Source organism: Engystomops pustulosus, chromosome 2 (assembly GCF_040894005.1).
Source record: "Engystomops pustulosus chromosome 2, aEngPut4.maternal, whole genome shotgun sequence".
In the NCBI taxonomy this organism is placed as follows: Eukaryota; Metazoa; Chordata; class Amphibia; order Anura; family Leptodactylidae; genus Engystomops; species Engystomops pustulosus.
The window spans coordinates 10,574,824-10,599,118 of NC_092412.1; the positions used below are offsets into that span (position 1 = coordinate 10,574,824).

The 24,295-nt window shown below is 47.3% G+C and overlaps 1 protein-coding gene and 1 pseudogene across 1 annotated transcript; both read right to left on the bottom strand.

Moving 5' to 3' along the window:
• Nucleotides 1-10,155: 10,155 nt before the first annotated feature.
• Nucleotides 10,156-24,295, bottom strand: part of LOC140119970 (uncharacterized) — a 31,684-nt pseudogene continuing 17,544 nt past the window's right edge.
• LOC140119902 (gastrula zinc finger protein XlCGF66.1-like) lies at nt 15,508-23,059 on the bottom strand. The gene is made up of 4 exons (XM_072139338.1): nt 22,946-23,059; nt 16,142-16,232; nt 15,868-16,029; nt 15,508-15,738 (listed from the first exon to the last, which is right to left on the bottom strand). Exons 2-4 carry the CDS (start codon nt 16,196-16,198, stop codon nt 15,538-15,540), a joined length of 420 nt encoding a protein of 139 aa, XP_071995439.1. The 5' UTR covers nt 16,199-16,232; nt 22,946-23,059; the 3' UTR covers nt 15,508-15,537.

A 24,295-nucleotide genomic window follows, 5' to 3' on the forward strand; every position in this document is an offset into this window, starting at 1 on the left:
CTTGCAATGCATGAGATTTAAAAGCCACCTCTACGAGCATTCAAACAAATGAGGGAGAGTCCTTTCTCGTCTTCTTCACCCACCTGAGGGAGTTAGCTATATTCCACAAATTAAAACTAGGGGTGACAGCGACGCCTATGACCCAGTCACCTGGATCTTCTGTTCTCCATCACTGGTCAGTACCTGTGGCTTCTATTCCCCATCACTGGTGAGGACCTGGAGCCTCTAATCTCAATCACTGGTCAGGACCAAAGGCTTCTATTCCCAATCACTGGTCAGGAACTGGAGCTTCTATTCCCAATCACTGGTCAGGACTAGGGTTTCTATTCCCCATCACTGGTGAGGACCTGGAGCTTCTATTCCCCATCACTGGTGAGGACCTGGAGCCTCTATTCTCAATCACTGGTCAGGACCAAAGGCTTCTATTCCCAATCACTGGTCAGGAACTGGAGCTTCTATTCCCAATCACTGGTCAGGACTAGGGTTTCTATTCCCCATCACTGGTCAGGACCTGGAGCTTCTATTCCCCATCACTGGTCGGGACCTGGAGCTTCTATTCCCCATCACTGGTCAAAACCCAAGGCTTCTATTCCCCATCACTGGTTAGTACCTGGAGCTTCTCTTCACCATCACTGGCCAGGATCTGGACCTTCTATTCCCCATCACTGGTGAGGACCTGGAGCCTCTATTCTCAATCACTGTTCAGGACCAAAGGCTTCTATTCCCCATCACTGGTCAGGATCTGGTGCTTCTATTCCCCATCACTGGTCAGGACCTGGAGCTTCTATTCCCCATCACTGGTCAGGACCCGGAGCTTCTATTCCCCATCACTGGTCAGGACCCGGAGCTTCTATTCTCCATCACTGGTCAAAACCCAAGGCTTCTATTCCCCATCACTGGTCAGGACCCAAGGCTTCTATTCCCCATCACTGGTCAGGACCTAAAGCTTCTATTCCCCATCACTGGTCAGGATCCAGAGCTTCTATTCCCTATTACTGGTGAGGACCTGGAGCTTCTATTCTCTATTACTGGTCAGAACCTGGTGTTTCTATTCTCCATCACTTGTTAGGACCTGGAGCTTCTCTTCCCCATCACTGGTCAGGTTTTGGAGTTTCTATTCCCCATCACTGGTCAGGTCCTGTAGCTTCTCTTCCCCAACACTGGTCAGGTCCTGCAGCTTCTCTTCCCTAACACTGTTCAGGACCTGCAGCTTCTATTCATCATCACTGGTCAGGACCTGGAGCTTCTATTCCCAATCACTGGTCAGGATCTGGAACTTCTATTCCCCATCACTGGTCAGGACCTGGAGCTTCTATTTCCATCACTGGTCAAGACCCAAGGCTTCTATTCCCCATCACTGGTCAGGACCTGCAGCTTCTATTCACCATCACTGGTCAGGACCTGGAGCTTCTATTCCCCATCACTAGTGAGGACATGGAGCTTCTATTCTCAATTACTGGTCAGGACCTGCAGCTTCTATTCACCATCACTGGTCAGGACCTGGAGCTTCTATTCACCATCACTGGTCAGGAATAAGGCGTCTATTCCCCATCACTGGTCAGGATCTGGAGGTTCTATTCCCCAGTACTGGTCAGGAACTGGAGCTTCTATTCACCATCACTGGTCAGGACCTGAGCTTCTATTCCCAATCACTGGTCAGGACTAGGGTTTCTATTCCCCATCACTGGTCAGGACCTGGAGCTTCTATTCCCCATCACTGCTTAGTACCTGGAGCTTCTCTTCCCCATCACTGGTCAGGATCTGGACCTTCTATTCCCCATCACTGGTGAGGACCTGGAGCCTCTATTCTCAATCACTGGTCAGGACCAAAGGTTTCTATTCCCCATCACTGGTCAGGATCTGGAGCTTCTATTCCCCATCACTGGTCAGGACCTGGAGCTTCTATTCCCCATCACTGGTCAGGACCTGGAGCTTCTATTCCCCATCACTGGTCAGGACCTGGAGCTTCTATTCCCCATCACTGGTCAAAACCCAAGGCTTCTATTCCCCATCACTGGTCAGGACCCAAGGCTTCTATTCCCCATCACTGGTCAGGACCTAAAGCTTCTATTCCCCATCACTGGTCAGGAGCCAGAGCTTATATTCCCTATTACTGGTGAGGACCTGGAGCTTTTATTCTCTATTACTGGTCAGAACCTGGTGTTTCTATTCTCCATCACTTGTTAGGACCTGGAGCTTCTCTTCCCCATCACTGGTCAGGTTTTGGAGTTTCTATTCCCCATCACTGGTCAGGTCCTGGAGCTTCTCTTCCCCAACACTGGTCAGGTCCTGCAGATTCTCTTCCCCAACACTGTTCAGGACCTGCAGCTTCTATTCACTGGATTCTATTCCCCATCACTGGTCAGGATCTAGAGCTTCTATTCCCCATCACTAGTGAGGACATGGAGCTTCTATTCTCAATCACTGGTCAGGACCTGCAGCTTCTATTCACCATCGCTGGTCAGGACCTGGAGCTTCTATTCACCATCACTAGTCAGGAATAGGGCATCTATTCCCCATCACTGGTCAGGATCTGGAGGTTCTATTCCCCAGTACTGGTCAGGACCTGGAGCTTCTATTTCCATCACTGGTCAAGACCCAAGGCTTCTATTCTCCATCGCTGGTCAGGACCCAAGGATTCTATTGCCCATCACTGGTCAGGACTTGGAACTTCTATTCCCCATTACTGGTCAGGATCTAGAGCTTCTATTCCCCATCACTAGTGAAGACATGGAGCTTCCATTCTCAATCACTGGTCAGGACCCAAGGCTTCTATTCCCCATCATTGGTCAGGACATGGAGCTTCTATTCTCTATTACTGGTCAGAACCTGGTGTTTCTATTCTCCATCACTGGCAGGTACCTGGAGCTTCTCTTCCCCATCACTGGTCAGGATTTGAAGATTCTCTTCCCATCACTGGTCAGGACCTGGAGCTTCTCTTCAAGACTTGGGCTTCTATTCCCCCATCACTGGTGAGGGCCTGGAGCTTCCATTCACCATCACTGGTCATGACCCAAGGCTTCTATTCCTCATAACTGGTCAGGACCTGGGGCTTCTCCTCCCCATCACTAGTGAGGACCTGGAGCTTCTCCTCCCCATCACTGGTCAGGACCTGGAGCTTCTCTTCCCAAACACTGGTCAGGACCTGGGGCTTCACTTCCCCAACACTAGTCAGGACCTGGAGCTTCTTTTGCCCATCACTGGTTGGGACCTGGAGCTTCACTTGCCCATCACTGGTCAGCACCTAGAGATTCTATTCACCATCACTGGTCAGGTCTTGGAGCTTCTATTCCCCCATGACTGGTCAGGACCTGGAGCATCTATTCCCCATCACTGGTCAGGACCTGGAGCATCTCTCCCCATCACTGGGCAGGACCTGGAGCTTCTCTTCCTCAACAATGGTCGAGACCTGGAGCTTCTCTTGCCCATCACTGGTCGGGACGTAAAGCTTCTCTTGCCCCCATCACTGGTCAGGACTCAGAGCATCTATTCCCCCATCACTGGTCAGGACCTGGAGCTTCTATTCCCCATCACTGGTCAGGACCTGGAGCCTCTCTCCCCTTCACTGGTCAGGATCTGGAGCTTCTCTTGCCCCATCACTGGTCAGGACCTGGAGCATCTCTCCCCATCACTGGGCAGGACCTGGAGCTTCTCTTCCTCAACACTGGTCGAGTCCTGGAGCTTCTCTTGCCCATCACTGGTCGGGATGTAGAGCTTCTCTTGCCCCCATCACTGGTCAGGACTCAGAGCATCTATTCCCCCATCACTGGTCAGGACTCAGAGCATCTATTCCCCATCACTGGTCAGGACTCAGAGCATCTATTCCCCCATCACTGGTCAGGACCTGGAGCTTCTATTCCCCATCACTGGTCAGGACCTGGAGCCTCTCTCCCCTTCACTGGTCAGGATCTGGAGCTTCTCTTGCCCCCATCTTTGGTCAGGACTCAGAGCATCTATTCCCCCATCACTGGTCAGGACCTGGAGCTTCTATTCCCCATCACTGGTCAGGACCTGGAGCATCTCTTCCCCATCACTGGCCAGGACCTGCATCTTCTCTTCCCCATCACTGGTCAGGACCTGCAGCTTCTCTTCCCCATCACTGGTCAGGATCTGGGGCTTCTGTTCCCCTACCCCATCACTGCTCAGGATCTGGGGCTTCTGTTCCCCTACCCCATCACTGGTGAGGACCTGGAGCTTCTATTCCCCATCACTGGTCAGGACCTGGAGCTTCTATTTCCCATCACTGGTCAGGACCTGGCGCACCTCTCCCCATCACTGGTCAGGATCTGGAGCTTCTTTTCCCACATCACTGGTCAGGACCTGGAGCTTCTATTCCCCCATCACTGGTGAGGACCTGGAGCTTCTGTTCCCCCCATCACTGGTGAGGACCTGGAGCTTCTCTTCCACATCACTGGTGAGGATATGGAGCTTCTATTCCCCCATCACTGGTCAGGATCTGGGGCTTCTGTTCCCCCATCACTGGTCAGGACCTGCAGCTTCTATTCCCTCATCACTGGTCAGGACCTAAGGCTTCTACTCCACATCACTGGTCAGGACCTGGAGCTTCTATTCCCCCATCACTGGTCAGGACCTAAGGCTTCTACTCCTCATCACTGGTCAGGACCTGGAGCATCTATTCCCCCATCACTGGTCAGGACCTAAGGCTTCTACTCCTCATCACTGGTCAGGACCTGGAGCTTCTATTCCCCCATCACTGGTCAGGACCTAAGGCTTCTACTCCTCATCACTGGTCAGGACCTGGAGCTTCTATTCCTCCATCACTGGTCAGGACCTGGAGCTTCTATTCCCCCATCACTGGTCAGGACCTAAGGCTTCTACTCCTCATCACTGGTCAGGACCCGGAGCTCCAATTCCTCATAGTGATGGGTTGTTCGTGACAAACTGACTCTAAGAGCCGGCTCCTTCAAGAGAACGACGGGAGTACTCTCCCCTCAGTGAGCCGATGGCTCACTTAATCCCGCCCCTAATCATCTCACCACGCCCCCCAATGCTTTTTCTGTTTTGATATACGGGTGGTTGGGAAAGAAACAGGGAGAAGATCTTTACAGACACCAAGAGACTGACGTGTGTCTTGGGTTTGTGTTCAAGCCCCGGGGCAGCCATGAAATGTTTCATTTGAAGTCGCCTGTACAACATGAAGGACTGTCCTAGATAAAAATCTCTAACAGTGTGTGTGCTCCTGGAGCATGCTGGGAGTTGTAGTCCCTCCATACAGTGTGTGTGCTCCTGGAGCATGCTGGGAGTTGTAGTCCCTCCATATAGTGTGTGTGCTCCTGGAGCATGCTGGGAGTTATATTTCCTCCATATAGTGTGTGTGCTCCTGGAGCATGCTGGGAGTTGTAGTGCCTCCATGTAGTGTGTGTGCTCCTGGAGCATGCTGGGAGTTGTAGTCCCTCCATATAGTGTGTGTGCTCCTGGAGTATGCTGGGAGTTGTAGTCCCTCCATATAGTGTGTGCTCCTGGAGCATGCTGGGAGTTGTAGTCCCTCCATATAGTGTGTGTGCTCCTGGAGCATGCTGGGAGTTGTAGTCCCTCCATATAGTGTGTGTGTTCCTGGAGCATGCTGGGAGTTGTAGTCCCTCTATATAGTGTGTGCTCTCCTGGAGCATGCTGGGAGTTGTAGTCCCTCCATATAGTGTGTGCGCTCCTGGAGCATGCTGGGAGTTGTAGTCCCTCCATATATTGTGTGTGCTCCTGGAGCAGGCTGGGAGTTGTAGTCCCTTCATATAGTGTGTGTTCCTGGAGCATGCTGGGAGTTGTAGTCCCTCCTCTGGTCACTTACCTCTTCTCTCCTCAGTGCAGGACACTCTCTAACACACGTCCTCCTCACGATCCACTAGTCATGTGACCTGGGAGTGTGATGTCACTGGAGGGGCGGGGCTCCTGCTCACTATCCACTAGTCATGTGACCCGGGGAGTGTGATGTCACTGAAGGGGCGGGGCTTCCGGAGGACAGGAAGCAGCAGTGTGTATAGAAGAGAAGGGGAGGACAGAGACTTCCATGTATCTACACCTATACTGTATACAGAGACATATATATATACACCCCTCACCTATACTGTATACAGAGACATATATATATACACCCCTCACCTATACTGTATACAGAGACATATATATATATACACCCCACACCTATACTGTATACAGAGACATATATATACACCCCACACCTATACTGTATACAGAGACATATATATACACCCCACATCTATACTGTATACAGAGACATATATATACAGCTACATACATAGTCATATATACACCCCACACCTATACTGTATACAGACATATATATACAGCTACATACATAGTCATATATACACCCCACACCTATACTGTATATAGAGACATATATATACAGCTACATACAGTCATATATACATCCCACACCTATACTGTATACAGAGATATATATATACAGCTACATACATAGTCATATATACATCCCACATCTATACTGTATACAGAGACATATATATACAGCTACTTACATAGTCATATACACTCACCGGCCACTTTATTAGGTACACCTGTCCAACTGCTCGTTAACACTTAATTTCTAATCAGCCAATCACATGGCGGCAACTCAGTGCATTTAGGCATGTAGACATGGTCAAGACAATCTCCTGCAGTTCAAACCGAGCATCAGTATGGGGAAGAAAGGTGATTTGTGGCCTTTGAACGTGGCATGGTTGTTGGTGCCAGAAGGGCTGGTCTGAGTATTTCAGAAACTGCTGATCTACTGGGATTTTCACGCACAACTATCTCTAGGGTTTACAGAGAATGGTCCGAAAAAGAAAAAACATCCTGTGAGCGGCAGTTCTGTGGGCGGAGGAGAATGGGCAGACTGGTTCGAGCTGATAGAAAGGCAACAGTGACTGAAATCGCCACCCGTTACAACCAAGGTAGGCAGAAGAGCATCTCTGAACGCACAGTACATCGAACTTTGAGGCAGATGGGCTACAGCAGCAGAAGACCACACCGGGTGCCACTCCTTTCAGCTAAGAACAGGAAACTGAGGCTACAATTTGCACAAGCTCATCGAAATTGGACAGTAGAAGATTGGAAAAACATTACCTAGTCTGATGAGTCTCGATTTCTGCTGCGACATTCGGATGGTAGGGTCAGAATTTGGCGTCAACAACCTGAAAGCATGGATCCATCCTGCCTTGTATCAGCGGCTCAGGCTGGTGGTGGTGTCATGGTGTCTTTGGGCCCCTTGGTACAACGCCACAGCCTACCTGAGTATTGTTGCTGACCATGTCCATCCCTTTATGAGCACAATGTACCCTGTAACATCTGATGGCTACTTTCAGCAGGATAATGCGCCATGTCATAAAGCTGGAATCATCTCAGACTGGTTTCTTGAACATGACAATGAGGTCACTGGACACAAATGGCTCCATAGTCACCAGATCTCAATCCAATAGAGCATCTTTGGGATGTGGTGGAACGGGAGATTCGCATCATGGATGTGCAGCCGACAAATCTGCGGCAACTGTGTGATGCCATCATGTCACTATGGAGCAAAATCTCTGAGGAGCTTCCAGCACCTTGTTGAATTTATGCCACGAAGAATTGAGGCAGTTCTGAAGGCAAAAGGGGGTCCAACCCGTTTCTAGCATGGTGTACCTAATATAGTGGCCGGTGAGTGTATATATATAAACTGAGGCACCTAATTTTACCACCAAAATCTGGCAAAACCTATTGACTTGAGTATAAGCCTAGGGTGGGAAATGCATTGGTCACAGTCTCCTCAGCATATAGCCAGTCCCAAGTAGTATATAGCCTGCCAGCCCCCAGTAGTATATAGCCAGCCACCCCTCCAGTAATATATACAGCAAGCCAGCCCCAAGTAGTATAGACAGCCAGCCACCAGTATTATATAGCCAGCTAGCCCCCAGTAGTATATAGCCAGCCCCCAGTAGTATATACAGCCTGACAAACCCCTGCAATAGATAGCCAGCAAGCCCCCAGTAGTATATAGCCAGCACCCAGTAGTATATAGCCAGCCCCCTGTAGTGTATAGCCAGCCAGCCCCAGTTATATATAGCCAGCCAGCCCCCATGTAGTCTATAATAATAATTCCTTTATTTATATAGCACACAGATTACAAAGCAGTACACAGAGCTTGCCAAATCAGTATTATATAGCCAGCCCCCTGTAGTGTATAGCCTGCCAGCCCCTTTTGGTACATAACCAGCTAGTCCCCAATAGTATATAGCCAGCCAGTCCCCTGTAGTATATAGCCAGCCCCCTGTAGTATAGTGAGGCCCCTGTAGTATATATCCTGCCAGTCCCCTTTAGTATATAGCCAGCCAGTCCTCTTTAGTATATAGCCAGCCCTCTGTAGTATAGAGTCAGCCCCCTGTAGTATAGAGTCAGCTCCCTGTAGTATATAGCCAGCCAGTCCCCTTTAGTATATAGCCAGCCCCCAATATGCCCAGCACATAAAAAAATAAACTGAGTACTCACCATTCTGATGCCCCGGGCAGATCGTCTTCTTACTACATGTGCACCAGCACATAAACCTGAGTATAAGCCAAGTGGGGAATTTTCAGCACACAATCCTGGTATTGAACCATTTTGCCACTTCTAAAACTGAAAAGGTACTGAAATTTGTGATACATCGTACAACACTAGTGTAAACTAGTAAAAGTAGAGGATGAAGACTGCTATGGGTCCTGGGCTGGCCCCATTTTAGCCCCTACAAGTCTGGAATCGCTTCCTACATGTGATACTAGGATCAGGTTTCTTGGGGAATGGAGGATGCGTCCCTTTTTCTGCGTTTCTGACACGTGGAGCCATTTTGTGTTACATTGTTCAACGCTGGAAATAACCGTTTTTATATTTTGATAGACGGGGCATTCTGGGGCGTGGCGATACCTGATAAGTTCATTATTTTGTTTTATCAGTCCTAAGAAAAATATAAATACAGTATACTGTATTGTAGTATATGAGGATTATTCCTGCAGATCCATAACAGTGTGCCACAGGCACACTGTTACAGATTGTGCTGAATGATTGACCTGGGAGTCTCAGATAGCAAAGGATCACAGCCCCATGGTGACATCATGGCCCAAGATGGCGGCGGCACATCGGGTGAAATGCTTAACAACGATGTTGGCGATGTTCTGCATGAAGAGGCCTCAGGCTGTGGCCCTCTTCATACACCAGGAGCCGCAACAGGATGTACCGTGTACAAAATAGGATGTAGGTTAAAATGCGATATAGGGAAGCGGACACTTGGTCACAGTGATGGGAATCTAGGGCCGGGCAGACACATTTGATGCAGAACTGTTCTGGAACCGTGTATGGAACTGGTGTATCATGTTCAGGAATAATATGTATCCTTGGATATTTATCGGAGAGCCATAGGAGTTTGTGTCAAATTGTCTCGGGGGTGGGGGCAGTGTTACATTTTTGGCTCTTCAAATATTCCATCTGTAACCTTTATGTTGTCATTTTCTTAGATGTCACTGTGTTTGCTTCCATCTTGGTATTGTGTTGTTTTGGGTTTCAGCACTTTTTGGACTCTCATTGGGCACCATAAATTGCTCCAGCGTCTCGACGGTTAATCAAAATGTGGGCTTCCTTCAGGAGACTGCGATTCTCTACACAATGTTATAGTCTTCTGCGCTCATCTGGAAAACCGGTTGCTTATGTTTACCTGTATTGTCTTATAAAATTTTTAAAAACAATAAAAAGTATCTGCCCCCATAGCATTTCTGAAAATACTGTCCCAGACGGGGGTGCAGTTTGTCTCAAAATTTTGTAGCTTTTGGGGATCTCTCTGCCTTTCTCATTCATTTTATCAAGAAAGCAATGGGCAGACAAAGAGACTCAAACACTGGAACAATTTTTAAGATGGTTCAAGAGAAATGCAAATGTTATCTCCCACTCGCAGGTTATATGAAATAAAGTTTTATAAAGCACTGAAAGGATTCAGAATGCTGACAAAGGCACCTTTAAAATCAGAATCACATTGGCTACAGGAACCTTCCAATAGGGACATTCCTGGGGACAGGTTTGCTTTAAAAATCTTTTTGTGACACATAGAGCTAGTTAAAAATGGACAAGATTTTTTTTTTTCGTTTTTATTAATTTTATTTTTAGTTACAAAAAATAGAGAAACAAACATTTTTTTGTAATGTACACTACTTTTTTTACATTTTCGAATGAACTCAAAATGACATTTATAAAGGGATTGTCCCTTTGAAATAAAAAAAAATGGGAGGAAAAATGTCCTGGGGGGGGGGGGGGCATTTTGGGGGGAGTTTCAAAGCTCGGCAACGATGAGGGGGCCAATACAAAGGTACATAATCCCTTTCCCATGGGAAGCCCACAAAGCTAGGGTCCCCGAAATTCATAAGGGTGGCCCTAGCTATAACTTCTTGATGTAAATGTGGAACAATCAACCTTTAAAAGGGAGGACAAGCCTTCATCTAGCAGAGAACATAATGATTTGGATGAAGCTTTTAAACTTTATTGGGAGAAATTAACAATGGATTTATTGTTAGATATCACTGAGGCTTCTCTCTCCCCAAAATACAGAGAGATGTTCATTTACATCGGCCAATTATCATTTCTTGCATTATGAACATGGCTTCTCCCCTGTGTGAGTTCTCCTATGTCTGACCAGATTTGATGCACGGTTAAAGCATCTTCCACATTCATTACATGAAAATGGCTTCTCTCCTGTGTGAGTTCTCTCGTGTTTAAGAAAGATTGATTTCTTGCTAAAACATCTCCCACATTCAGTACATGAAAATGGCTTCTCCCCTGTGTGAATTCTCTGATGGTGAACAAGAACAGATTTCTGGGTAAAACTTTTCCCACATTCAGAACAGGAAAATGGCTTCTCCCCTGTGTGAATTCTTTGATGTGCATAAAGATGTTTTTCTTGAATGAAACATTTCCCACATTCAAGACACATAAATGGCTTCTCCCCTGTGTGGGTTTTCTCATGCTTCAAATAACTTGACCTAGATCTAAAACATTTCCCACAATCAGTACATGAAAATGGCTTCTCGCCTGTGTGAATTCTCTGATGTTCAACAAGATCTGATTTTGCACTAAAACACTTCCCACATTCGGTACATGAAAATGGCTTCTCCCCTGTGTGAGTTCTCTTGTGTTTAAGAAGGAATGATTTCTTGCTAAAACAATTCCCACATTCATTAGGATATGGCTTCTCTCCTGTGTGAGTTCTTTTTGTGTTTATTTAGATAGATTTTGCTTCCAAAACATTTGCCGCATTCAGGACACGAAAATGGCTTCTCCCCTGGGTGAGTTCCTTGATGGTAAACAAGACTTGATTTCCGGCTAAAACATTTGCCACATTCACTACATGAAAAGGGCTTCTCCCCTGTGTGGGCTGTCCTATGTTGATCAAGACTTGATTTTTCTGCAAAACATTTCCCACATTCAGGACATGAAAAGGGCTTCTCCCCTGTGTGAATTCTCTGATGTTTACCAAGATCCGATTTACAATTAAAACATTTCCCACATTCAGGACATGCAAATGGCCTCTCCCCTGTGTGAGTTCTCTGGTGTCTAACAAGAAGGGATTTCTGGGTAAAACATTTCCCACATTCAGTACATGGAAATGGCTTCTCCCCTGTGTGAGTTCTCTCATGTGCAATAAGGACTGATTTCACCGTAAAACATCTTCCACATTCAGTACATGAGAATGGCTTCTCTCCTGTGTGAGTTCCTTGATGGTGAACAAGACTTGATTTATAAGCAAAACATTTCCCACATTCGGGACATGAAAATGGCTTCTCCCCTGTGTGGCTTCTCTGGTGTCTAACAAATTGTGATTTATGCATAAAACATTGTCCGCATTCACTACATGAAAACGGCTTCTCTCCTGTGTGAATTGTCTGAGGGATAACAAGATGTGATTTTTGAGTTAAACTCATCTCACTTTCAGGAGGTGAAAACTGTCCATGGGGACCTCTTGTACTTTTGTCTCCTAAAAAAATATAGAAAGAATTAAAAAAGAAATTAAAAGTAAAAGTAAAGTAAAAAAGTAAAAAAGAAATTAAACTTTTTTACAAGCAAAAATAAAGTAAAATCATCTATATTCATTTATTTGTCACAAATTGTGCATTAAAAGCGTTATTTTTTAGCACTGGAAGAGTGTCTGTGCATTACTAAACAGAGGATAACCCTCCGTGGCGCTACACTCCAGATAATAAACACCTAAAAGGATTCCGATCCAGGTTCTCCCAATGACATCAAGGTTCAGATTTCAGAAAATCAGCCTCCATTCAGACTTCTCATCTCCCTTTGTCTTCCGCACTCATACAAATAATAAAAGTTTCTAGAGGAAATTGTGGAGAAATATAGTGTAGCCCGTAGTGTGAAAACTTTATCTTTTATTGTAGTTTACTCACAATTTCTTTGTTAAAAATCCCATTTTATTAAAAAAAAAAAAGTCGTGCAGAACGTCAGTTAATAAACACCCGACCATGGGCTTTGCTTTGTCCGGGGCATGGCTAACGTCATTGGCTATTACGTTTTTATACTCTTCCACAAAGTTACGAATCTTACATTAAAATACCTTTCGATATATTCAGATTTTACAAACACATCTCACTATATATACAAAAAACATCAAACTGCATCTTTCGTTAATCAAAATTTTGAATTTACCACTTTGTCATTTACTATTGTTTAAAAAATAAAACACCACATGACTGATTCCTCCAATCATATAGCGTTTACTCTATACACCATCTCTCGGACCTTAGAGAGAACTTGTGCTACTTCGAGGTTGTACGCACCCACTTGGGAACGCTCCCAACCTGGCGGACTACTAACCAATCACATATCACATGTTTAAAAATGGTCGGACCTATAGAGGAACCGCCTTCCCTTTAAACTTATACACGCCTCCTTTTCTCTTGGGAACTACCCCCAAAAAGGCAAATTTAATAGTGGACAGCTCCAATAGTGGAGAGTATATAAATAATAGTAGGAAATGACGTTAGCCATGCCCCGGACAAAGCAAAGGAGCGGAGCCCATGGTTGGGGGTTTATTAACCGACGTTCTGCACGAGGGCTCTTATGAAATGAGTTTTTTAACAAAGAAATTGTAAATAAACAGAAGTACACTATGGGATATGCTGTATTCCTCATCAATTTCCTCTAGAAACGTTTGCTACTTGTGAGTGTGGAGTACAAAAGGAGAAGAGACAAATGCAGAGGAGTCTGAATGGAGGCCTATTTTCTGAAATCTGAACCTTGATGTCAATGGGAGAACCTGGATCGGAATCCTTTGATGTGACTACTATGAGACGTTCTATATATATAACTCGAGGTTTATCCTTCATTTTAGGACTATTTATATGGACTGGAATGGTCTAAAATTCTTGGGGCAGCAAAATATAATTCTTCGTCTGCCTGCATAACACTATCTAGCTCCCCTCTGCTTGCATCGGCTCATCTTGGAAAGGAATAGAGGAGGTAAGATGGGGCAAATTTTAGTGCCAGTCTTGGAATCCTCTTTCCACATGACCACAGCACATGGCCGGGGAATGAGTTTGTCTTAGCTGGCACATCCCTTCCAGAAAGTTGCAAAAAGGGGCGACGAAGGCATCACTATTCTAAGAAAAATTCAGCAAGAGTATGGAACTGAATGGTCTACTGTCCAACACATTTCCACAAATACAGTTCTGAGTGATTCCAGAAATGTTGCCAAGTTTGCGGTTCCAGTGCTGCCATGCTCCCAGAGATGGTTTGCGCAATATAAGACCTTACTAGAGAGTAAGAATGTATGCAATTATGGAGTAAGGGTTTGTTGAGACATTGCAGAGCAAGTAACCACTGGGTATCGTAAGCACCCAGAAGCCCATCCCTAGATAGTCAGCCTGAAATGTCTAAAGGAGAGAAGTATTCCTTCCACACGTAACTGAACAACCTGTGAATATCGACAGATCCCACTGACGGGAGGAGGAGACCAGAGACAGATGAGCCGGTGTCTATGTCATCTCCATCTCCTCCCCTGGATGTGACCTCTCCCTGCAATGTATAAGGGAAGAATAACCCACAAGATACATGAAAGGCTCTTACCCTCCTCTGTCACTGATGAGGGGATTTCCTCTCCGCTCCTCCTTCCACCACAACTTTCCTGGAAAGATCCAACATGAAGGACATGAGAAAACCTCTAGAAGGCATGAAAATAATCTCTTGCAGGAGGAGACAGGATCAATATTCATTGAAATATTTTACACATCAACATCATAGTTACGGTTATATTACTGCATAAAACGATGTGACCCGATCCTGAGGTGGAGACTCATGGACATCAGGCCCTAGATTAATCACTTCTCTTGCTATTAACTGTAAGTTTAGAGTAATAGGTATTTTTACTACAATCTTTAATGAAATTTGTAAGTATTTGTAGTTATGACTGACCACAACGACCAGCAACATCTTATAGACCCTCCACCCACTGCTGCTGAAAAGGGTTAGTAGAAGTTTCATTAGATCCATCTATAGAAGATTTACAGAAATCTAAGCTCCATCTACCTGATGATCCAGTGGGATGTTCTCCTCTGGCTCCATTTTAACAATATGAAAATATGGACTGGGACATCTCTCTGGTTCCTCTTTGATATCTCGGGAATCTTCAGGACTGGGACATCTCTCTGGATCCTCTTTGATATCTTGGGAATCTTCAGGACTGGGACATCTCTCTGGTTCCTCTTTGATATCTTGGGAATCTTCAGGACTGGGACATCTCTCTGGTTCCTCTTTGATATCTTGGGAATCTTCAGGACTGGGACATCTCTCTGGTTCCTCTTTAATACCTCGGGAATCTTCAGGACTGGGACATCTCTCAAGTTCCTCTTTAATATCTCGGGAATCTCCAGGACGGGGACATCTCTCTGGTTCCTGTGTAATATCTCGGGAATCTCCAGGACTGGGACATCTCTCTGGTGGATTTCTCTGACTGGATCCATCTATAGGAAATATACACAGTGACTGATACATTGTCTATATGTGATGATGAGATGATGGAGGAGATGACCTCACACCTGCTCTGTCCTCTATAATCAGGAAGGTCTCCTCTTACCTGGTGATGTGAGGGGCTGGTGGTCCTCCATCATGATGTCCTTGTACTGGTCCTTGTGTCCTTCTATATACTCCCACTCCTCCATGGAGAAATAGACAGCGACGTCCTGACACCTTATAGGAACCTGACACCCACAATGACACAGTCATCACCCAGACCCCTCCCTTGTGTTATTGTACAATGTCCCAGCATTCCCGGCAGCGCTCACCTCTCCGCTCAGCAGCTTAGTGATCCTGGAGGTAAGTTCTAGGATCTTCTGCTCATGTATCAGTGAATGATGTGGAGGCTCGGTGATGGGGCTCTGGGTCCATCCTCCTGACACACGGGGGGTCACACACTCACCAGACGACTTCTTCACTACTGTGTAATCCTGTGTATGGGGAGACACTGATCACTACATAGATCCTAAGAATCCTTCACCTCTCCAGTCATTTCCCGCTGTTATTCCTAGAGATAAGAGCCGTGTCCTGGGAGACTCTCACCTCTCCGGTTATCAAGGAGATCATCTCCAGGGTGAGCTCCAGGATCCTGGCCGCCATCTGCTCTCTGTCCTTCTCCATCCCTGGTGGACCTTTCACCATCATGACATCCTCGTACTGGTCCTTGTGTCCTTCTATATACTCCCACTCCTCCATGGAGAAATAGACAGTGACGTCCTGACACCTTATAGGAACCTGACACCCACAATGACAAAGTCATCACCCAGACACCTCCCTTGTGTTATTGTACAATGTCCCAGCATTCCCGGCAGCGCTCACCTCTCCGCTCAGCAGCTCAGTGATCCTGGAGGTAAGTTCTAGGATCTTCTGCTCATGTATCAGAGAATGAGGTGGAGGCTCGGTGATGGGGCTCTGGGTCCATCCTCCTGACACACGGGGGGTCACACACTCACCAGACGACTTCTTCACTACTGTGTAATCCTGTGTATGGGGAGACACTGATCACTACATAGATCCTAAGAATCCTTCACCTCTCCAGTCATTTCCCGCTGTTATTCCTAGAGATAAGAGCCGTGTCCTGGAAGACTCTCACCTCTCCGGTTATCAAGGAGATGATCTCCATGTTGAGGTCCAGGATCCTGGCCGCCATCTGCTCTCTGTCCTTCTCAATTACTTTTGGGTCACTGAAAGAAAATACAATTTTTTAGAGAAATGGAGTCCTTTATCTAAGGAAAATTGAGAAAAAATGGAAAGACAATGGGTAAGCTGTTTAAAGACTAAGGCGATGAGTTATGACACTGGACTTGGGACTCTTCACTAATTCTATTTTCACTACCGATATAGCAAAGACTAGAAAGGGTAGGTAAGAAACTGTAAAGACAGTTGTGAGTCTACACCACCATCATTGACCTCTGCTGGCTTCTCAAGGATGGGCACCGCAGGCAGGAACATTTTGGCAGATGCTCCAACTGCAACCCCTGTTGTCCAGACTACCAATATTCGACCACCTGCACAGTCTACGCATCTACCAATGATTGGAGCCAGTGTCGTGGTCCAAAACCCAGAGGCCCTTGTGATAACAGAGACACCAGAAATGGGACATCAGAGTCAACCTTTGCTAGACAGAGGCTTATCATGTCATGACTCAACTGTGGCATCTTCTGCCTTCATCTCTCAGCAGGAATCTACAGAACTTGACTCTATCCAGACGGACTCTTACCTCTCTATAAGGGAAGACCCTCAACAAGCATCTACACCAATCCCTGGGAATATAAGAATTACAGCATTGGTCCAGCTTTACACGTAGAGTCCCCAAACTCTGCCCGCAAAGCCATCTCAGCTGGAACACCTGGCCCCTGCATCCTGGAGTACCTCCATCCCCCAGCCTGCTTCCAGGGGTGGCTCTTTTTTGGACAATGTCACCAGCTCCCTCTTCAGGTCCACTGGTCCAACCAAGAGGTATGCAACAGTGATTACCTCTAATAGCACCCAGACCCCTTAGACAACATAACTCCAACCCCTGTCTGTTGGACAGATGGATTCCTCTGTGGCTCTGCAGTAGCAGTCCCTGCTTCTCCACACACTAGAGGCTCTATCAGAATTATACAACTTCCAATCCCATTTGAAGGTAATTCTTACAAGGGAAGATATGAAGTGCTATGTGGCACTTGGAGCAATCATACAGTGATGAATTGGCAAAGATGCTAGAAGAGTTGTGTCAGTTGCAAACTAGGGTTGCAGAGGTAGAATCTTCTACAGATACCGTTCAGGCACAATTTTCAGATTAACAGACATCAGGTCCCCCAACTAGTAGAATCTGGTGAATCCTCCAAATTCCATTATATACTCAGACTGAATTTCAAAAAATGTACTGAGGGTGCCCTCGATTTGGATAGGGCACATTGAGTCCACAGATAGCAAATGAAGTCTTGGATGAGAAGGTAGCCAGGTAAATATGTCTTCCTCAAGGTCCAGATTTATGGCCACATTTTTTTGGCCAAACTGTCAGATTTCTTGGAGAGAACCATAATAGTAGAGGGAGATTTTTGAAATTTATCTACGACACTCCAGTAGGAGCTCTGTCCCCACTAGGCAGCTGGAATCCCTTAAGGGAGATCTACAGAATCTTCTGCTGGTTAATACATGGCAAATACTCCATCCAGGAAATAGAGATTTTTCAAATTACTACACCTTTCAATCATATCGACCTCTTCTTCCTTAGCCCTGCCTCTTGCCTCCGATGCCAACATCCATTCTGATAACGTCCCAATATATTGGTCCCTCATTCATGGATCCGATATGCCATTTACTAAATTAAAAATATCTCTTACAACGCATGAGATTTAAAAGCCACCTCTACGAGCATTCAAACAAATGAGGGAGAGTCCTTTCTCGTCTTTTTCACCCACCTGAGGGTGTTACCTATATTCCACAAATTAAAACTATGTGTGACAGCAACGCCTATGACCCAGTCACCTGGATCTTCTGTTCTCCATCACTGGTCAGTACCTGTGGCTTCTATTCCCCATCACAGGTTAGGATCTGGACCTTCTATTCCCCATCACTGGTGAGGACCTGGAGCCTCTATTCTCAATCACTGGTCAGGACCAAAGGCTTCTATTCCCCATCGCTGGTCAGGAACTGGAGCTTCTATTCCCCATCACAGGTTAGGATCTGGACCTTCTATTCCCCATCACTGGTGAGGACCTGGAGCCTCTATTCTCAATCACTGGTCAGGACCAAAGGCTTCTATTCCCCATCGCTGGTCAGGAACTGGAGCTTCTATTCACCATCACTGGTGAGGATCTGAGCTTCTATTCCCCATCACTGGTCAGGAACTGGAGCTTCTATTCACCATCACTGGTGAGGATCTGGAGCTTCTATTCCCCATCACTGGTCAGGGCCTGGAGCTTCTCTTCCCCAACACTGGTCAGGACCCAAGGCTTCTATTCCCCATCACTGGTCAGGACCCAAGGATTCCATTCTCCATTACTAGTCGGGATCTAGAGCTTCTATTCCCCATCACCAGTGAGGACATGGAGCTTCTATTCTCAATCACTGGTCAGGACCCAAGGCTTCTTTTCCCCATCATTGGTCAGGACATTGAGCTTCTATTCTCTATTACTGGTCAGAACCTGGTGTTTCTATTCTCCATCACTGGTCAGGAGCTGGAGCTTCTCTTCAGGACTAGGGCTTCTATTCCCCCATCACTGGTGAGGACCTGGAGATTCCATTCACCACCACTGGTCAGGACCCAAGGCTTCAATTCCCCATGACTGGCGAGAAGCTGGAGCTTCTCCTCCCCATGACTGGCGAGGAGCTGGAGCTTCTCCTCCCCATGACTGGCGAGGAGCTGGAGCTTCTCCTCCCCATGACTGGCGAGGAGCTGGAGCTTCTCCTCCCCATGACTGGCGAGGAGCTGGAGCTTCTCCTCCCCATGACTGGCGAGGAGCTGGAGCTTCTCCTCCCCATGACTGGCGAGGAGCTGGAGCTTCTCCTCCCCATGACTGGCGAGGAGCTGGAGCTTCTCCTCCCCATGACTGGCGAGGAGCTGGAGCTTCTCCTCCCCATGACTGGCGAGGAGCTGGAGCTTCTCCTCCCCATGACTGGCGAGGAGCTGGAGCTTCTCCTCCCCATGACTGGCGAGGAGCTGGAGCTTCTCCTCCCCATGACTGGCGAGGAGCTGGAGCTTCTCCTCCCCATGACTGGCGAGGAGCTGGAGCTTCTCCTCCCCATGACTGGCGAGGAGCTGGAGCTTCTCCTCCCCATGACTGGCGAGGAGCTGGAGCTTCTCCTCCCCATGACTGGCGAGGAGCTGGAGCTTCTCCTCCCCATGACTGGCGAGGAGCTGGAGCTTCTCCTCCCCATGACTGGCGAGGAGCTGGAGCTTCTCCTCCCCATGACTGGCGAGGAGCTGGAGCTTCTCCTCCCCATGACTGGCGAGGAGCTGGAGCTTCTCCTCCCCATGACTGGCGAGGAGCTGGAGCTTCTCCTCCCCATGACTGGCGAGGAGCTGGAGCTTCTCCTCCCCATGACTGGCGAGGAGCTGGAGCTTCTCCTCCCCATGACTGGCGAGGAGCTGGAGCTTCTCCTCCCCATGACTGGCGAGGAGCTGGAGCTTCTCCTCCCCATGACTGGCGAGGAGCTGGAGCTTCTCCTCCCCATGACTGGCGAGGAGCTGGAGCTTCTCCTCCCCATGACTGGCGAGGAGCTGGAGCTTCTCCTCCCCATGACTGGCGAGGAGCTGGAGCTTCTCCTCCCCATGACTGGCGAGGAGCTGGAGCTTCTCCTCCCCATGACTGGCGAAGAGCTGGAGCTTCTCCTCCCCATCACTGGCGAGGAGCTGGAGCTTCTCCCCCCCATCACTGGCGAGGAGCTGGAGCTTCTCCCCCCCATCACTGGCGAGGAGCTGGAGCTTCTCCCCCCCATCACTGGTGAGGAGCTGGAGCTTCTCCTCCCCATCACTGGTGAGGAGCTGGAGCTTCTCCTCCCCATCACTGATGAGGAGCTGGAGCTTCTCCTCCCCATCACTGGTGAGGAGCTGGAGCTTCTCCCCCCCATCACTGGTGAGGAGCTGGAGCTTCTCCCCCCCATCACTGGTGAGGAGCTGGAGCTTCCCCCCCCCCCATCACTGGTGAGGAGCTGGAGCTTTTCCTCCTTACACTGGTGAGGAGCTGGAGCTTCTCCTCCCCATCACTGTTGAGGAGCTGGAGCTTCTCTTCCCAAACACTGATCAGGACCTGGGGCTTCACTTCCCCAACACTAGTCAGGACCTGGAGCTTCTTTTGCCCATCACTGGTCGGGACCTGGAGCTTCTCTTGCCCATCACTGGTCAGCACCTAGAGATTCTATTCACCATCACCGGTCAGTTCTTGGAGCTTCTATTCCCCCATCACTGGTCAGGACCTGGAGCTTCTATTCTCCATCACTGGTCAGGAGCTGGAGCTTCTATTCCACATCACTGGTCAGGACCTGGAGCTTCTATTCCACATCACTGGTCAGGACCTGGAGCTTCTTTTCCCCATCAGTGGTCAGGACCTGCAGCTTCTCTTCCCCATCACTAGTCTGGATCTGGGGCTTCTATTCCCCTACCCCATCACTGGTGAGGACCTGGAGCTTCTTTCCCCATCACTGGTCAGGATGTGGAGATTCTATTCCCCATCACTGGTCAGGACTAGGGCTTCTATTGCCAATCACTGGTCAGGACATGGGCTTCTATTGCCCATCTCTGGTCAGGACCCAGAGCTTCTATTCTCTATTACTGCTCCGGACCTGGTGTTTCTATTCTCCATCACTGGTTAGGACCTGGAGCTTCTATTCCCCATCACTGGTCAGGACTAGGGCTTCTATTGCCAATCACTGGTCAGGACATGGGCTTATATTGCCAATCACTGGTCAGGACATGGGCTTATATTGCCAATCACTGGTCAGGACATGGGCTTATATTGCCAATCACTGGTCAGGACATGGGCTTATATTGCCAATCACTGGTCAGGACATGGGCTTATATTGCCTATCACTGGCCAGGACCCGGAGCTTCTATTCTCTATTACTGGTCCGGACCTGGTGTTTCTATTCTCCATCACTGGTTAGGACCTGGAGCTTCTATTCCCCATCACTGGTTAGGACCTGGAGCTTCTATTCCCCATCACTGGTCAGGACTAGGGCTTCTATTGCCAATCACTGGTCAGGACATGGGCTTATATTGCCTATCACTGGTCAGGACCCGGAGCTTCTATTCTCTATTATTGGTCCGGACCTGGTGTTTCTATTCTCCATCACTGGTCAGGACCTGGAGCTTCTATTCCCCAACACTGGTCAGGACCTGGAGCTTCTTTTGCCGATCACTGGTCAGGACCCAGAGCTTCTATTCCCCCCATCACTGGTCAGGACCTGAAGCTTCTATCCCCGTCAATGGTCAAGATCTGGAACTTCTATTACCACATCACTGGTCAGGACCTGGAGCTTCTATTCCCCCCATCACTGGTCAGGACCTATAGCTTCTCTTCCCCATCACTGGTCAGGACCTGGAGCTTCTATTCCCCAACACTGGTCAGGACCTGGAGCTTCTCTTGCCGATCACTGGTCAGGACCCAGAGCTTCCATTCCCCCATCACTGGTCAGGACCTGGAGCTTCTATTCCCCCCATCACTGGTCAGGACCTGGAGCTTCTCTTCCCCATCAATGGTCAGGATCTGGAGCTTCTATTTCCACATCACTGGTCAGGACCTGGAGCTTCTATTCCCCATCACTGGTCACGACCTGCAGCTTCTCTTCCCCATCACTGGTGAGGACCTGGAGCTTCTATGCCCCCATCACTAGTTAGGACCTGGAGCTTCTCTTCCCCATCACTGGTCAGTACCCTAAGCATCTATTTCCACATCACTGGTCAGGACCTGGAGCTTCTATTCCCCCATCACTGGTCAGGACCCAAGGCTTCTACTCCTCATCACTGGTCAGGACCTAAGGCTTCTCTTCCCCATCACTGGTCAGGACTCGGAGCTCCAATTCCTCATAGTGATGGGTTGTTCGTGACAAACTGACTTTAAGAGCCGGCTCCTTCAAGAGAACGACGGGAGTACTCTCCCCTCAGTGAGCCGATGGCTCACTTAATCCCACCCCTAATCATATCACCACGCCCCTTTAACCCAATTATACATTTAATAGGGACCCGTTCAGGAGCCAGAAGAGCTGGATCACTAATTCCTCATCACTGGTCAGGACCTGGAGCTCCTACAGAAAGGAGCTAAATCACTGCGCCTAGAGGCGACTTTACCATCACCATAGACAAAGGTTCTTTACTGTACGAGCAGTGAGACTATGGAACTCTCTGCCGCAGGAGGTTGTTATGGCCGACTCTATGTACATGTTATGGAGAGGCCTGGATACCTTTCTGGAGAGAAAAAATATCACGGGTTATGGGGAAAAACATTTATTTAATTCTTGAAGGTTGGACTTGCGTCTCCTTCCAGCCTTATATACTATGATACAGAGAACTGGCTAAATACAGTGTGTGCAGGACCTGACCACTAGGGCTCAGGGAGTTGTAGTCCCTCCATTAAGTGTGTGCTACAGGAGCATGCTGGGAGTTGTAGTCCCTCCATTAAGTGTGTGCTACAGGAGCATGCTGGGAGTTGTAGTCCCTCCATATAGTGTGTACGCTCCTGGAGCATGCTGGGAGTTGTAGTCCCTCCATATAGTGTGTGCGCTCCTGGAGCATGCTGGGAGTTGTATTTCCTCCATATAGTGTGTGTGCTCCTGGAACATGCTGGGAGTTGTAGTCCCTCCATATAGTATGTGTGTACTCTTGGAGCATGCTGGGAGTTGTAGTCCCTCCATATAGTGTGTGCGCTCCTGGAGCATGCTGGGAGTTGTAGTCCCTCCTCTGGTCACTTACCTCTTCTCTCCTCAGTGCAGGACACTCTCTACCTCTCACACTTCTCCTGCTCACTATCCACTAGTCATGTGACCGGGAAGTATGATGTCACTGGGGGGCGGGGCCTCCTGCTCACTATCCACTAGTCATGTGACCCTGGTATGGTGACGTCACTGAGGGGCGTGGCTCCCGGAGGACAGGAAGCAGCAGTGTGTACAGGTGTTTAGAGGAGAAGGAGAGGACAGAGACTTACATGTATCTACACCTATACTGTATACAGAGACATATATATACACCCCACACCTATACTGTATACAGAGACATATATATACACCCCACACCTATACTGTATACAGAGACATATATATATATATAGCTACATACATAGTCATATATACATCCCACACCTATACTGTATACAGAGACATATATATACACCCCACACCTATACTGTATACAGAGACATATATATATACACCCCACACCTATACTGTATACAGAGACATATATATACAGCTACAAACATAGTCATATATACATCCCATACCTATACTGTATACAGAGACATATATACAGCTACATACATAGTCATATATACATCCCACACCTATACTGTATACAGAGACATATATATACAGCTACATACATAGTCATATATACACCCCACACCTATACTGTATACAGAGACATATATACAGCTACATACATAGTCATATATACACCCCGCACCTATACTGTATACAGAGACATATATACAGCTACATACATAGTGATATATACACCCCACACCTATACTGTATACAGACATATATATACAGCTACATACATAGTCATATATACATCCCACACCTATACTGTATACAGAGACATATATATACACCCCACACCTATACTGTATACAGAGACATATATACAGCTACATACATAGTCATATATACATCCCACACCTATACTGTATACAGAGACATATATATATATATATATATAGCTACATACATAGTCATATATACACCCCACACCTATACTGTATACAGAGACCTATATATACAGCTACATACATAGTCATATATACATCTCACACCTATACTGTATACAGAGACACATATATATATACAGCTACATACATAGTCATATATACATCCCACACCTATACTGTATACAGAGACATATATATACAGCTACATACATAGTCATATATACATCCCACACCTATACTGTATACAGAGACATATATATACAGCTACATACATAGTCATATATACACCCCACACCTATACTGTATACAGAGACATATATATACACCCCACACCTATACTGTATACAGAGACACATATATATATACAGCTACATACATAGTCATATATACACCCC

Bases quoted from the DNA above. Each gene is read 5' to 3' on its own strand.
- LOC140119902 (XM_072139338.1), bottom strand. From the start codon at position 16,198: ATGGCGGCCAGGATCCTGGACCTCAACATGGAGATCATCTCCTTGATA. The intron at 16,030-16,141 runs GTGAGAGTCTTC...CCCCATACACAG, and splicing joins TCTCCTTGATAACCGGAGAG to GATTACACAGTAGTGAAGAA. The intron at 15,739-15,867 runs GTGAGCGCTGCC...TTCTCCATGGAG, and splicing joins CTGAGCTGCTGAGCGGAGAG to GAGTGGGAGTATATAGAAGG.